Below are 17,621 nucleotides of genomic sequence, written 5' to 3'. Positions count from 1 at the left end.
GTTAATGTGTCCTTGATATATTGATGTAATATAAATAAAATCAGAACGACGGGCATATAATTTGTATTATCAGCGATTTTAGAAATATTCAAGGTGATCGATTTAAATGACTCACCCTGTACCTATGAATAAATGATGTCTTTCCATTTGACAAATTTGCATCCTATTCCTTTCAATTATAATTATACAATATCATTTGAGAACCAACAAATTACTAAGAAACGCAGTTTAATTGATTCGACTAAAAATGTAACGAAAGAATTTATTCTTCGATGTACACATAAAGAAACTTTAGAGACGACCCGTTAACCCCTACGTCCGACTGTCGTGCCTTCCGCAGTGCATACCGACTGGTTAGTGTTGTTAAAAAAGAGAAAGTCAATTTATTTGGCAATGAAACCCGAGGCATCCAATCTGTAAATTCAATCCACAAGAATAATGCGAGGCCGGGTAAGCTGAAAGCGGTGATGAGATAACAGGAAAAGTCCCATCGGGCGCGATCAGAGGGTACCGCAACGGAGAAGCAGAATCGAAACGACCAAAAGTGGTCGTTCAAGTGGAGGAAAGCATCCTATTACGAGATTCGTTTTTCCATAAAAGCAAATGTCTTTTGGCCAGCGAGCGAAGATAGTTGGCAATGGCGGCGGCTGGTCCGGGTCGCGACCGCATCGCCGCGCTGCGCCGAGCCGCGTCGCGTCGGGTCGCCCCGCGTCGGACCTGGTGAGCCGAGGACGCTCTTGTATTTGTCGAATACGAAGTCACATACCGAATACATTATCGGGAGGAATACGGTCTATGCATGTGAAGGTTGAAAAGCAGGCAAGCAGGCTGGCTGAGAGCAAGCTAGCAGGCGGACAGACGGACAAACGGACGAACGAACGAACGGACGGACGGACGGGTGGGTGACTATATTGATTGTGTAGCCGGCTGACAGCGACAGTGACATATGTCACCGAGGCTTCTCGTTATCGCTGATTTAAACATGAGGCACCGAGGCCCTTGCCGAGTTGTCTGCGCTGCACCAGCTTCGTATTTCTGTCTACGTCTCCATCCTTTCCTTCTACCCCCGTTATTATTATTGCCGCGCACATATTTTTTCTTTTCCACCCGTCCATTTTCCCTGATCGATGCACGGGGGCCTGTCACATTGTCGGAAGCCTGACGATATGACCTTTTTGATCGTAGCGCTAGTGATACGTGGTGCCATAAATAATTACGTACCAGTCCGCACGCAGCGGCGGTGTTGTTACTCGGATGCTCGTTACTATTATTATCGTCCACGCCGTGTATAATAATGCAATGATAATCGTTCTTCGGGAATATACGCGTTACGGAGAGTGTTTTGTGAATATCTGACTATTAATAATAATTGGCTTAGATGAATGTATTTGGTAAGAAATATATCTGGAATCCAGAGCCAGAATCTATTAAGTCACACTTTTTAAACTTCAGAGGAGAGCAATCAAAGGGTGCAAAAACCTTGCAAATTTGGAATCGTTCGGTAAGAATTCATCGAGAAACAATCGCTATGTAAATCTAAATTGCATTCAGTTCTCTATGTGATGCACTTTACATTGTTCGGCTCGGAACAAGATATGGATTTAATATCACGTTTACACTGTTATATTAAAAACTAAACGACTTGGAACGAAATAATTTTTACCATCAGGAAGAGGATACATATAAAATATCATTTTTTACAAGAAGTGGACTTGATACACCTACTCTGACTCTGAGGTTCAGATGTATACTCCTTGCTGGAACGAAGCGTTTCCCTAATTTTACACGCAAATATAATATAAGAGAACCATAAACGATGTACTCGGGCGAGAAATTGTAAATTTGAATATAAACGTACAGTGGACAGGTAATATTTTATACAAAAGTTGTTACAGAATAGGTTGCATACGAAGCCAATGGTATGTACATAATCACGTAGCGCCCCCTGTCATTCCGTGTTTCGAGTTCGGTATATAAGAAATAAGGGGTGAAAGGAAGGGAAAGAAAGAAGACTGGTATGATTTATTACTGGCCGCAAATTCTGTTTCTCCTCTGTGCACGCCAACTGCGTTTGTGTTCATCCATCTTTTTCCCTTTCACGGCTCACCGAGCAACTTTTCCCCAGGTTCCCCCTCTTCTCCTTCATTCACCCCCTTTGTTCCGCGCCATCTCTCAAAGTGACTGACTGCCTCCTTTATTATCCGCTTGTCAGCATTTTTACACTTTTATCCAGCGTTCTAGTATCTATTGTCCCCGAAACGAATTCGTATGGTCACAATACGTCATGAAGGACGACTATCCTGAAGTATTACAAAGGTATTGTTAAGCTCCCGACGGAAAATGGCGGTGGTGTTTGAAAAGCTATTGCGGTTTAATGTTTGATTCCAATTGGCGCGTAGGTTATAAATTACGCGCCGCGTAATCTTTCTTTTCGGTTAGGAAATGGAAAATACACAGCAGCTGTCATCCCTGGACCAATACATTTCAATGTAAAATAACGTTTTCTGCACGAAAACGTTTCATTAATAACTCGTCGGATTTATTGAATTCCCCCACTTGAAAGTTTATTTAGGTCTAAAGGGAAACATTGCATATGATAAACAAATCTTTTATATAGTTACAAATATATTGATTGCATTTTTTAGAAGTATAATCTACATAAGAAAAATATTTGTTAATATTCTAGGAGTAAGAGAATTCGACAAAAATTAGGAACTATTTTATCGCGTGAAATATTTTTTCATATTTTGCTACTTACGAAATTGGATCGTAACGCATTGAATAAGCACGGCAACGTGATTTAATGCTTTTACGACATACTTCGTGAAAACTTTTGGCGTGTCCTATCCTATTCTGTTCCTTGATCCTGGTTAGGGTATGTAACCGATGTCCTAATCCAGGTTGACAATGGCCCGAAACATTATTACCCTGTCACAACAAATTGTACAGAATGCGATGTGCCGTTCTATGTTTGCAAGGGGGAGCCTCTACTACCTTATTTATTGTATTACCTCTTGCTGGCAGATTTTACGGATAACATGTTGACAACGAGTTCCGTGCGAAGTTGCTTTTATGCCGGGCCCGAAGGAAAGCATTATTTTCGGACTGCATGCATTGTTCACAAATGGTAATTGCCGTAATAAAAACAATAAACTTTACACCGTGTCGTATAATGCAGATAATGAGTGCGTCAAACATAAGTTCATATTTTAAGCGAATTTTATTATGCGCTTCGAATATAACTGCTCGAAATTTATGTAACACGATGAATATAAAATTTCATTTATAATTTCTATTTATTTTCATCTTCCGTGCTTAAACTTTTCCTGAATCTATACGAAATGCATTGTTCGTTGTGAAACAATTTATTCAATCAAAATATTTTTCACGAGTGCACGTTACACATCCTTGTAACATTATAAGGAATATTTCACGTTGGACAAAAAGATATTCATAGCAAAAGATAACAATATATTCGTTAAAGCTTTCAGAAATTAATTTACATATGTGCGTTAATTCCTCGTTGACCTTTGAATTAGTTCGAGTCATAAATAACTTCTGTTTCCTTGTTTTAAATTTATGTTGATCTATGATATCATACAATTAATATAAATTCATGACATGTTGCTGATTACTATTAAACTTAATAATTTATCTTCAGTTTAACTATACTTTTCATGATTGTTATTCAATTATTATTTAGTAATTGTTTAATACCTACGACTGAAGTTACTTATTCAATGTGCAGATATATATGTATATATTTTTTTTTACTAACTTTTTCATCACATGCTGAAGTATAAATATTCAATATTTAGTAAATTACTTCATTTGGGGCAAACCGGGATTTGATTACGGTGCAAAACTTGGTACTCGGTTTTTCCCTATACTTACTATGTATAACGTAAACGGCTTTTAGTTTCCAGGGAACAAGAAAGTAAAGAAAACGAAAAATTAAATATGCAATTATCTACGAAGGAAACTTGTATATTTTATGACGAATTAGTTAGTCATTTCAAGTTCAAGGAAAACTGGATTCAATGCATTATGTGCCACGGGTGGGCTAGTGAAATTTTCACAAATGTCCAGGAGGGCGACCAGACCATTATATATAATTTTGCTTTATTAAATAAGTTACAATAAATGTATGTATAAAATAAAAAAGCTAAAATAAGTTTATGAAACAGTTTTTAAATAATTAAAATAAAGTCCAATTTAGTTTTCTAGAGGTGTCCAGATATTTGTTTGCCATCATAGTATCCCAACTGAAGGAGGCCACCTAAATTTTCAATGATGTCAGAAATATTTAAAATACAATCGGAATGGTTTGGAAAGAGGAATACAGTGGAAGAACATTTTTTAGTCATTTTTTCATCCGTTATAAGATACAATAAAGTATATATGCTTTCCTGTAAAAAATACCGGTGACCTTGAAAAAACATGGAAAAAATAACCTTAAAAAATGTGTTTCTTTTCCCTTTCGAAACCATTCAAATTATGCTTTAAACATTTCTGATATCATTAAAAAGAAAGACATTTAGGTGGCCTTCTTCAGCTGCGACATCCTGCACATTAAAAACGTGCGTTTTATCACAGAAAATAGTTAATGTTCGAACCAATTAATCCACGCAGAATTGCTTCTGTACGAAATGCGTCGCTTTCATTTTATCTTCCGACACTATATACAACAGTGTCATTCCATAGTAAATGTGTTTATACCAGCGCAGACGTCAATAACACATCAAAGCTGAATCGTTACCCGCCTGGTAGCTGTCGTCTTGAAATCTCCGAAACGCTGACTGAAGGAGCGGCGGAGATGAAAGAGAACTATATTAGCCGTAAACTCATCCGTCAGCGTCAAAACGTCAAAGACTTGCCATTGGGGTATTAACGGCGCCATAACTTCACAGAAACAGAGGTCGAAGAGAGGGAGAAAAAGAGAGCAACATGGACAAAGAAATAGAAAAAGAACAAGACATTCTATGGAAGTAGAGTAGAGCTTCGAGAGAACTTTATTTCTTCTGGGAAATATTACAGGATAGAGAGATGTAATATTATCCTGTTTCCGACTCTTTAGTTGAAAATGAGAATTCAACGAGGACAGCTTCATCGATTTTATGTCATTTTTCTTCTGTCGCTGTAAGTTATGGCGCGCATCTATAAATTAAAAATATGATCATAAATCGTAATTACATAACAGCTTGTTTTTGATACACACGCAACCGTTGCGTTATGTTGGAATCGAAGGTGTAATTTACATTTTAGAAATTTTAGTCCAGACTTCATTATACATATTGCATACTATGTTTTAGACTTTTACTAAAAACAGAAAATGGCATACATTAATTATAATATTAGCTACGTATTATCATTTTGATATATAAAAAGAACTACATATACTTGCATATATTGTATTTTAAATCTACAGAGTTTATACCTTTTAAACTGCATAAAAATGAGTAAAATATAATGTAAAACTGTAGCTACACGTTTCTAATTTTCACTAGAACAGATACATCGTGTGAAAAAACTGTTATAAAAGTCATAACATTTGTCTAATAATATAACAATTAATATCTGACGCAAACGGCGTTCGTTCATTTGGCAAGGAACATCTGCTCCTAACTAATGAACAAAGCGACATGAAATAATATTCTGATACTTCAAGTGCTTCTCTTACACTGTACAACATAATAACCAGAAACTCCAAAAATATAATAATTCAAATTCAATTGACATGTCTGTGTACATTTCTTAGCTACTATGTATTCAGTTACCTTCCAACGCGATGTAGGTATTTCCCAATCTAATTATCGTTTCCCGCAGGTATGCGGTTTACGTACTCGGCGTGTGGGTATTGTCATAATTCGTTGTAATTACCCTGTAACATAGCTACTTCATCGATCGCTTTATCGTATCGGAGTCGTACTACCAAGTTAAATAGCTGTAATCTCCTAGCCGCGCGGAGCGTTTGAATTTCAACGGGGTTGATATTCAAGTTTTTTTAATGACCGTGCTTGCTGAGTGCAACAGTCACGATGCGTGGCGTTTAATACATATAGACATATGTAGCGAATGTATAATTATTTCCGGGGTTTTATATAAATACTTTTTCGCAACGATTATTGCGAAAGTAATTTGTAATAGTCACCGAATGATCTTTTTCTTGTAAATAACGCGACAGGCTAGACAACCACAAAAACTAAATTCCATCACGTTACTTTAGAAAGATTATTTATGTTACAAGCTATTACCAAAGGATAATTACGTGAATCAGTTTAAAGGCGACGATCCGTAACATGATTTGCGGGAATGTCATAAGATTTCTTATGGTAGCCATACTAAACTATATTATGGTTCAGAATATACTTTCCATAATGGTTAAGTTATTATAGACGGTTTGTGGTAAATCATTTTCTGCTTACTGTTATATCGAAGTAATTATTGTATGTAATTAAAAACGAGATTCACCGATGACCGAGTACATACGTATTTCAGTTTGCGACTGCATTTGACGCGCCTTGTCGGAACGCGGCACCTTGTGACGCGTAATCTATTGCAGGACAACGTTATCTTAAAATAACAAGGAAGTCAGTGGAGATCAGTCGTTCGGAACGTTTAGTATCCGGTGACTCAATGCGCGACAAAGTCGAGGTGCGGTCGAGGCGATAATTAAAACGCTTTTACAAAATTGTAGGCAAACAGCGCTTAAGTGGCTGTCATTCGTTATCCCGTGGGCTGTGGCAAGTCGGTAAGTCGCTGAGCGAGCAATCAATCACCCGACATTCCCTTCCCCACCGGCCCATTACATTTCTATTTTGAAAGCTGCTTATTAAGCGAGGCCGGTCGGAGAGACAGACAGGTTTCACGGTATAAAATATCGGGTTGCTGTGGTGGCAGGGACGGTTCCGTGTCGAGGTAGCTATGGTAGGCGCACGGGAAGGGGTGTGGAGAGTAAGGGAACGAAAGAGGAGTAGGGAAGGGAGGGGGATGGACGGCTGTAAAAGCGGTGAAATATCAAAGCCGGGATGGGAGCTGTCATCGTCGGGCCAACATCATGGGTGGCGTGTTGAATTAGAATGCCTTCCCACACCCCACACAGGGCCAAACCCCACCGCAATTCTCCCACCATAATCCTCCGACCAGAAATGGTGGGGATGACAGGAGAGGACAGGTTATACACCCCGGCTTGTCGAAGAGGGAGGGGAAGAGTGTATGTCGTGTCGCCAGGCGGCGTTGCGGTCGCATTCCACTCCGTGCACCGAACAGCTCCGTCGAGAGCTACCACTATTTTCCTGGATTTCACTCGGTGTACGTCGTTTGCGTTTAATCGTTTCGTGCTACGGAAGGATCGATCGACCAATACGAATATCGAGGCCGTGTCGTTAAATACACAAACGTTTTCAAATCAGTTTATTCTCATTATTGTGATTTGTGGAAGGATATCTGTGGTTCTGTGCAGTGATTGGCTCGTTAAGTGCAAAACCAAATGGTTGTCCTCGAGGAAGGCGGTATGCTGACTAATGGACATAATCAGTATCTACAACCGGATTACCTATCTCCGCTTCCAACCACGGTTAGTATACGTAGTAAAATTATTATTGTAAATATTTTTATTCGAAATTGCCTCTGCTGTACAGTATTCTTAGAACGTATTTATGAAAATGCGAACTCGAATTCTTAGGAATGTTTTCGCAAAAAATATAAGTATAACTGAAGTTAATGATGTAATTTCATGAAAAAAATTTAAACTTAATCGTAAATTTGAATTTTAACAGTTAAATGTACTTACTCCTGTCCACTTGCCGTCTTCCGACGGCACGCGCTCTCCGACGGGTTGCTGTACACTCGCTTATTTTTTCATATTTCCTCTAATAAACGCGTTAAATACAGTTTTCTTAACAATTCTAAATATCGCAAGCATTCGATTTTTTCGTAACACATATTTCGCTTTTATTTTTCAGTTGGATGCGAAGAAAAGTCCCTTAGCTTTATTGGCACAAACATGCAGTCAAATCGGAGCTGATTCTCCAACGAAGCCTTTAATTTCTCCGCTGGATAAAACTCCAAAGGGCATGAATGCCGGCACGAACGCAAAATCACCTCCGGCTGCGAAATTGGAACGGAATACCCGCAGCAGCCCGTCGGATGGGAAGTCGTTGGCTTTCAAACCGTACGAAACCAATGTTGTGTCAAAGAAATCAACCGACGAAGGTAGACCAACGTCGAAAGCCAGTGTTCACAGTGTTAGTGGTCAGGATAGTGTAAGTGCATGTGATAATACGCACACGGAGAAAAAATCATCTGGTAATCGTACGCCCGTCGGCCGAAAGTCCGCATCGCCAGCGAGTCAAGCGACAGCAACAACAACGAGCACTCCGTCGGCCGATCGGAAAACACCAGCAGAACGGGAGAAGACCGACGGATCGCCACGCAACAATAACGGAACAAGCCCAATCATTCGATCTGGAATGGAAATTCTTTCTGGTACTCACGCCAAGGATTCGAATTTGGGCGCTTACAAACCTGGTCTTCCCGGATTTTCTAGCAATCCACTTTGTTGCCCGCCTGGTCTGGCAGAAAACCCAGCATTCAGACCACCGTTTGCCGGAGCATCTCCGTTTTCTCACCACCATGCTGCCGCGGCAGCTCTCTTGGGTTATCCATCGGCCTCGCCGACGGGTGGAAATCCGTACTTGAGTTACGCCCGTGTCAAGACACCAGCCGGCGGGGAAGCACTTGTGCCAGTTTGCAAAGACCCATACTGTACTGGTTGCCAATACAGTATGCACAGTGCACAGTTAATGATGGGTACTGGGACCTGTCCTAGTGGATGCACGCAATGTGATCATCAAAAGTACGGTTTAGCAATGGCGTTATCATCATTGGGACCTATGGCACCTCCGTCACTTTCATACCAATCCGCGTTAACTGGCGGCAGACCTTACGTTTGTAACTGGATCGCTGGCGATTCGTATTGCGGAAAGAGATTTACCACATCGGAAGAACTTCTGCAACATCTTCGCAGTCACACCAGCCTTACCGGCGGCGATCATGCATCATCGGCCGCTCTTCTCAGCAATCCGCATCCGCATCCTTTGCTCTCGCCGTCGGCAGCTCTTCATCGTGCAAGCGGCGGTTCTTATCCGTCGCCTTCTTTGAGTCCTTTGAGTGCTAGATATCATCCGTACGGAAAGCCGCCGACGGGACCTCTTCCAGCGTCACTTGCCGCGTCGCCTTACAGCGCTTTTAACGCGTTGGGACCTTATTATTCTCCGTACGCGATTTACGGTCAACGAATCGGTGCTGCTGTACATCCATAAACCGGATATTCGGTGTTGAAACGAACAGTGTACAGTCCATAATAGTGTAAAATAGAAAGACGTCAAACTAAGACTTTGACAGACTGTTGTGTAAATAATGAAACGTGTATAATATAACTTTATTTAAAGAAATATATATACATATGTGTGTATAAATTCAGAATTATGATTAAAGTTTATAAAGATATATTGACAGTTTGTTTCATCGCGAGATCATTCTTTACAGAAATCCTATATTAACGTATCTCACAACATTTGATTATTAGGGAAGAACATGTACACCGCAGCAAAAAAAAAAAAACGTTGCTAGTTTCGATGCTGAAATATTTTTCACACGGCACAGTAATGTGTAAACTATTTTCACGGCCGTGAAAAAGTTGAGTCACTTGTGGATAGATAATACATAACGATCTGTATTGGAAATTTCCTGTGCTCTTTGGTTTTCACGTTACGCGATGTGTACTTTTCAATTGTATTTTAAGTGATTCATTCACTGTTCCAAAAAACAATATGACTGCATTCTCGACAAAATTATAGGCGCGTGTGTGACACTGCGTGCACCTATATCGATGCGTTTGATAGCGCGCACCGACGGTCGTGCATGTTCTATGTCCATGATGTAACTGTGATATTACGCTATTTTTTCGAAGAAATAATGAGATAATATTAACAATGGTATCTAAACAATTTCTACGGTAAACTGTAATGTTTAACTTATTCGCATCATTTGTATAAAAGAAGGCTGTCCGAACTGAAACCAAAATGTGGAGATTATTTCCCAGACTTCAAAAAACAATTATTGTAAAGAAAATGTTTAACAGTTTTTAATTCATTCAGCAACGCGTCAGATTGCATTGTCTACCATGTGAAGTATTCTGATCGAAGAAACCGTTAATGTACGATACATATTATTTGCACTGTAAATATCTCTTGTAAATATCGTTGAGTTTCCATACCGCTTTAATAAAAACAATGTTTGTGGAATCATTAAATTTGTGTCTGCACTAATACTTACCTGTTCACCTAAATACCATAAATATTATTTGGTTTTCTAAACGTGTTCTTTTTGAGTATCTATTCTAAAACCGTTTTTAATGTCGTTATAGTTATTCGAAAAAATGTATATACTTTCAATTGGTTCCGTTGGCTGATTTCATAACAATTGCTTGCTTTCCTTACAATACAATCACGTTTACCGTTAAAACATTTTAAATTGTTTTTCACCGAATACAATGACTTTCTCATAAGTTTCATTAAGTCTAACTTAACCTTGATCGTAAAAAATTACTGTTTTTCACGAAACACTTGATTTAACAAGTCTCATCGTTGGAATCTCTACTGCAAGTTTATTCGTGAGTTAGCTTTTAACGTCACTTTGAAATTAAGTACATACCTACCTATCATTGAAATGAGGTACAACAGCAACCTGGTGAATAGTGTAGTGGACATTCATAACAAAAGTGGCTGATTAGGTGTTAACATTTTGTCACCGTTGGAATTTGATCGATCACTTAAAACTGCATAAACTTCGTACGCGACAATACAAACAGAAAGCCAGAGGCACGGATGGCCGGATGAACGAGAGGTCGGAAGTGCAGAATGGGCAATGCATGGTTGTGATTCGCGCCACTAGGGTGCTCGGTGTTCGTCGTGTGCGCGCACAGAAACGGTGAGTCTCAATCCACGGGGCACCCAGGAGAGTAAATTTATTTCTTTCATTACGGACGGAGCAGGTCGCGAGTTCTCGGATATCTAGGGCGAGAGGAAAACGTGGCGGAGGAGCGACGAGAGGGACACAGGGGAGAAACGGAGTGGGTGGTTGAAGGTTTTTAGACCCATGCAGAGGGGGGAAGAGACTTGCTTTACCCTCTGCGTACGTCGTTTCCATCGCCAGGGTGCCACGACAGGCGGTGGCAGGCTCAGCTGGCTCAGCAAAGTGAAATATTCGGTGATTTTAACCGTTGGGATGAATAGTCTCCTCGTATTTCGCCTTCCCGCCTCGTTCCACGGATTGGAATTCATGTTATTTCGGTACCATTATGTGCATCGCTGAATCTCAATTAGTGACTCGTCCGTTCTAACTAGAGTATTTACGTGTAGATACATCTAGCCGCGTGAGTTATACTAACGCGATTGGATCTGGGAAGAAATATACGGTTTCTGGGGAATTATCAGTGAAGCGATCGCATGATTTATATGAGATAGGTTTTATGTGAAAAGGATGCAATAAAAGTGAAACTAATCGCGTAATAGGAGTATAAATTAATTTTTTTTTAAGAATTATAGTTTCATAAAAACGATACGCACAGGATCTATTATCCGTACAGAAATAGGAAAATGTAAATATAGGTATGTGTAAAGGATAAGTGTAAGGATAATACAATAAGATGTAACAATTTTTTTGGTAAAGAATATAAAAAAATTTCAAGGCAATAATAATTTTTAATGAATCAACGAAGTAACAGTATAATTAGTAGAGCATATTGTAAACTTAAATGTTAAAGGTTATTTCAATTATATAAGATTTTTCGAAAGAACTATGTACTTTCTTACACAGAAGATTTTTTATTTGAAGTTAATCTTTAGCTTTTAAAGTCTGCTATTAGTGGGCGCCATATTGCCTAAAATGTGAAGGATTAAAGGGAGGAAAATATAAATTACATGATAGATATCGGACTTTCTGTATTCGTCTACTTTTAGCCAGATCTATTTATTCCCTCCGTGCTTTTTTTAAAGCACTAAATATCACGACTGCTGCTAAACACAACAGAAATTTATTTTCGTCCACCCTAACCGCCGATAACTGTTTTGCTTCGGGAACAAACAAAAAATTTGTGTCCCGTGCGTGACTTTAGCCGACCTTCGGGTAGCAATTTTATTGATTCCCCGTGTAATATATTTCTAGCAGCTGTTCGTTATATTGTTTTTGAATCCCCCGGTTTTCCAGCAGGAACTATTACTTTGACGTTAATGCGGGCACTGTAAAGTATTCGTGGTATTGTCGAAAAGGAAAGTGTAAATCTATCTTCAGACATTTCCCGTGTACCCGTCGTCGATCGTCTTTCACGCGAACGTCACGTTCTTGCTATGTAGATCGTTGTGCCAGCTACATGGATGTATCACTTGATGAGTTGCCTATCGGACGTTCTGTCCCGTTGCTCGAAACGAAGTACATCATCTATTACACCGAACACGATGAGGGAAGTAATTTAGCAGTAGCATTGCTCTGAAAAACGATTCAATCGGGCGTAATACATTGCGCCGTGTATTTAATCACAAGATTATCGATACAAATCGAGTTTCAGCAATAATAATGGTATTGTTCTATAAGTATCTGCAAACTACGCGTAATTGTTTTATTTAACGTAAAAACCTTGGAGAATATATGAACATAAATTTATTTTCAGTAAATAAGGATAATTAGATAAAATTATTTGTATTTTCTGTGGAGCAAGTACTTCCTTTATTCCATACTTAAGGTTAATGCATGTAAATTATCAACTGTAAGATAAGCTACTTAAAGCTACTTACGGTCAAAATGTAATAAAATATGGTACTATTCAATATTTAGTTACATTATGCTTTTTTATAAATTTGGTAGAAAGTTTGGGTAACATTATTTTTTCATTAATTATACTTAATATGGCCTTTCTGTTTAAATATAATGTAATCTTGTACAACCTTTTGACAGCTATTACTTTATTATTCAATTGCTATTAATTCTGTTATGAATACAGCATTTTTCAATATTTACCGATAGTAACTCTGCTTGTAAATCGTATTCAAAAGATTAGCTGTAATCTGTAATTTATTTGTTTGAAAGTTGTAATTCTGTTTTTATTGATTTCCTTTCGCCAGGTTTATATTACGGATCGCATTTAATTTACAGATTTGCAACAACTGACGTTAATTTCTGATCATAAACTGTCGAGATTAATGTTACGTTCGACCGTATAAATCTATACATAGCATTTTGGGGGTCAACCAATATCATTTATGTTTTATCTGATGTTCCGTCAAAACTAGTAAATATTTTTGCTAAAAGAGTACCCGTATTGTTCAAATTTGTACGGAGATAGTCGTTTCATATTTAAAAAAACACAACATACGATAAAAATAAAAAATGTATTCAAGGAAACCAGTTTGTTTTCAAATTTACATATTCTGTATTTTTACCTATTATGTATATTGAATATGTATCACCATTTTGTTTACTAAACACAAGTAGCCTATATTTATATTTTTTTATATGTATACTTAACTCTGCTCCTTTTTCCGTATCAGCGTATGCAATGTTTGTTTCGTTATAAATTGTATGATTCGAATTAATTGTGAAATTTACAGGACAATGTTTTAGTACTTCAAATAATGAAAATGGCAAATAGGAGAGCATCGGTGGTTTTTGCAGAAAATTGTTATTTTGAATCACAATTTATGTATTAAGAGTTTCGAGTTCGCGATTTCCGTTTGAAAGTGCAGTGTTCATGAAAATATGCTAATACGCAACATGTTATTTCCCAGCATCGTACAAGGGGCACAATGATTTTCAATCTTATCGAAACGACTAAACGAAACTGCACCGGAAATTACAACTCTCTCTAGCACGAGCCGGCAAACCTACTGTTGGTCTTCGAAAAGTCAAACGTTGCACTTGAAGCCGCCATCTAGTATGTAGTATCGTTATTGTCTCAGCTGAACGTGTCACGATTAATGCCTATTCTCTTTCACCGTGTCTTTTTGTTATCCTGTCCCGGCTTATCTTGATAGCTGGGAAAACGGGTACGCGAGTTGTAACAAGGCGCAAATAAAAGTGGCAAACGATTTATCACCGGATATTTCCGGAATTGCGAATTTCTCTTATGTTCGAATCATTATAAACGCCCCTTTACATATACATATGTGCTCGTCCGGAGCGGGACGAACCTTAGCACTTTAATTAAAGTGCACGGTGGCTCGTGAGAAAGCGTTATCGAAAATCACGTTCCCCAGACGTTCCGTGATTTACGCGTGTCTCGCGTTACCGCAGTTTTAGCATAATTTCGATGAAAGAAAGACCGTCCCCGTGTCCTCGATCGGATCGTTTTTGTCGTCCCGTGGAACACGTCCCTGAACGATGTCTATCAGCCATCCTGGCCAGTCTTACGAGTCAGGGCAGACAATTTAGCACATCAATAACAGGCCGCGGATAAAAGCAGCCCATACATCGTGGCTGACGTATCGTTTGTAATAAAACACAAAGGGGGTCTAGCCGCCAGCGGCATCTGTGTACCGCGCTGTGCAGCCGTTCGTTCATTCTTGCTGTTATTAACAGGCCGTACATCGTGGATGTTTTCTACCTACCATCTCCCGTCGAGTCATACATCACCGTTGAATGCGCGACAGCAAAGAGCAACTATAATTCATCTATAAGCTACAGCCGATCCCCCTCGGCAGAAATTGTGGAAGACGAAATCGATAGGGCAAACCTTGCTGAAGGTTTTACGATGTTCGCGCTTCCGACGCGTAAAATTGAATTTTTAGAGGATCCAATCAGGAGTGAAAGATATCGATCACCCGCGCGTGATTTCTTTCTTCGGCGGGAATATTCCGGGGGAACGAGGAAATATGTTGCAATAACTTTAAAGTTTGCGTCACTTTGTGTATGTATATTAACATGAATATTATTTGACCCTGTTTTCATGTTACCGAGCTCTATGATTCAGTAACTTGGCTTTTGAAAATTACATTGCTGTTAGTAGTTCTACTTGATCGCTTACATTGAATTGTCGATATTCCAAAATATATTAAATAACAGTAATTTATGATAAGGACGTTGACTATAAAATCATAATAGACTTATTAAAATACAGACATTGTTATCTTAAGTATCGGTTTCGGAGATAAAGACATTCAGGTTATTAGAACAAAGTTTAGTGTACCTCCTTTATTATGATTAAATCCATCAGAAATGTGGATCTTATATGTTGCGAGAAAACTTCTATGATATGTGCCAGTTTTATGCCAAAACCAAGAAGTAAATTCACTAAACTTTAGAGAAAATTTAACTTTTTACTGTTTTCTGGGGCAGTCGTGTAAAAAATTATCGTCCAAAAGTACCACTAAAATACATAAATGTTACCCAAATGATAAAATTAGTGGATAAAAGCATCTTTAAGTGAATAAATTAGTTATTAAACAGATTGATCAATAGTGGATTGGAATTAATGCATGATACGTCGACGTGTCCACTGTTTTTAGATATCACTACATACTTTAACTAACCGCGATGACCTTTCTACCAGTGTTTTAATTGCCTCTGAACTAATTTCTCTTCACATCGATAAGAACTCTTTTTATCTGACCCATAACTTAAAAATTAAACGACCCAAAGATAAAGAACTCTCCAAACAACAAAACAGTTTCATTAGGTTTGACTGCTACAGATATGAACTTTATTGTTGTGTATCGGTTCAAAAATGTATACATAAAAATCAACGTTATTACATAATGGTATTTTACTATAAATACTTGTAATCTCAACAAACGATAAAAGCATTGTGAAACCAACTATTAGTCATTTAAATTCTATTCTATCGTAAATATGTTAATGTTCGGATACATTTGTGTGGTAGTGTAAAATAAATAAAGAATATAATTTTGCGTTTATCAACAGTAACGGCTGTGAATATTAAGGGACAAGTTTATCGTCGTTCAGGGAATTAGATGGAACACGATAAACCCGTCGATTTCGGTTCCATGTCGGAGTCTCCCGCAGCGTCATCGTATGCGGCGGTGCTGTACGGAAGAATCAGCCTCGGGCTGGTGATGCATTGTGCCTCCTTGTTACATACTTCCATTTACACCCAGCGTGAATGCAAGCCACTGTTTGCGTATGAACGCATTTAATTTCGATGATAGGACTTACCACCGACTGGCACTTTTCAAAGGATTTCTTCGGGCCTCGTGTAGCAAATCAATTTAGGTTACCGCTGATATAGCTACTGAGATAGGGGAGGGACGGAAAAAACAGGGTACTACCCGTTTTATGCAACCGATTTCATTTTAATTAATACAACAAATTTTATTAAAATTATTTAGAGTATACTTGAATGTTACATTAATTTATCTAAAATTCAACTTTTATAAATAATTTTATAATATCTATGTCTAAACCAAAATATGTTCAAATGACTACACGACAGTCGTGGGAGCAAGATCACATGGGAAATGTTTTTTAGAGGAAGTTATGACTGGTCGTGTGGACTATAGTAAAGCAGGCAAAAACTGCTTTCTAGGAAACATAAAGTTAGAGATTGTTGATGGTGCAAATAATAGTATGTTAATAATAGTATGTGCCCGTTCTTCCTGAACTCCTTAATTTCATGTTCCGCAGACGACGTTGGATGTTAGGGTCGCCAAAATCTGGAAATTGCGAAAGAACGTAAAAGAATGACGAAATATTTGTTTGTGATTTTCTTAGCATGAAATAACATAAATTGTTCTAGGATATTTTTTTCTGTAGCCTATCTAATTATTCTTATTTTAACATAAATTACACTGTTTATCGTATAGCTTATCTACAGATCATTTAAAAATAATAATCAAGCATTTTTACATTGATTTTAATGACTACCCAGTTTTGTCCTACCAGTTGGACGATGCGGTCTGATTCGAATTTTCTTAAAAAACGCGATTTTGAAAAAACTATACATAATTATTAAATTAGACCTATTGTACAGTATACAATCATTCTTATTTTCTGTCATTTGACGAACATATTAAACCTAAAGAATCATTGTACTCAAGGGCAAGCTGTTATATCGTAAGTACCTCGTTTTGTCCAACTCTCCTTCTAGATATTCCTCAATAAATCGCACGTGCAGCTTGTAAAGTACATTTTCTAGGAATATTCTGGAAGAAAAAAATCGATCTTAAACGATCTTCAATATATTCGGTACAATTATGATAAATTATCAATATTCAAGCTGTCCCATTTGAACATTCATACCCAATTATCTCTCGAACTATTCGTTATTCCCAAAAATGTTTCAAGTAGAACTGTTCTGTCGAGGGGGACATCTTATGATAGTCACAAATCTTATCTAGCTGGACGTGCCTCCGAGATTTCAAGGTGACCTTTGTTTTTTTTTTAAATGTACCTATATATTTTCATTTAGCTAGACGTCTAGCCCATTCCGTGATGAAATCATTAACCTAAATATGGTAATCTTTCAAGGTCATTCAAGGTCATTTATTGCCGTTCAAAACTTATCCTTGTTGAACGTCCACTGGATTTCTTTTATCTAAGTATGTATTTCG

The 17,621-nt window shown here is 38.1% G+C and overlaps 1 protein-coding gene across 1 annotated transcript; it reads left to right on the top strand.

Moving 5' to 3' along the window:
- Window positions 1-7,309: 7,309 nt before the first annotated feature.
- On the top strand, window positions 7,310-10,298 carry LOC107190342 (zinc finger protein Noc). The gene is made up of 2 exons (XM_015579135.1): window positions 7,310-7,576; window positions 7,965-10,298. Exons 1-2 carry the CDS (start codon window positions 7,490-7,492, stop codon window positions 9,321-9,323), a joined length of 1,446 nt encoding a protein of 481 aa, XP_015434621.1. The 5' UTR covers window positions 7,310-7,489; the 3' UTR covers window positions 9,324-10,298.
- The last annotated feature ends 7,323 nt before the right edge of the window (window positions 10,299-17,621 follow it).

Source organism: Dufourea novaeangliae, unplaced genomic scaffold (genome assembly GCF_001272555.1).
Source record: "Dufourea novaeangliae isolate 0120121106 unplaced genomic scaffold, ASM127255v1 scaffold177, whole genome shotgun sequence".
Taxonomy (NCBI): Eukaryota; Metazoa; Arthropoda; class Insecta; order Hymenoptera; family Halictidae; genus Dufourea; species Dufourea novaeangliae.
This window is presented reverse-complemented; position numbering and strand designations above follow the sequence as displayed.

Excerpts from the sequence above, each read along its gene's own strand:
- LOC107190342 (XM_015579135.1), top strand. The coding sequence starts at position 7,490 with ATGGTTGTCCTCGAGGAAGGCGGTATGCTGACTAATGGACATAATCAG. Across the intron at positions 7,577-7,964 it reads TATCTCCGCTTCCAACCACG|TTGGATGCGAAGAAAAGTCC; the intron begins GTTAGTATACGT and ends TTTATTTTTCAG.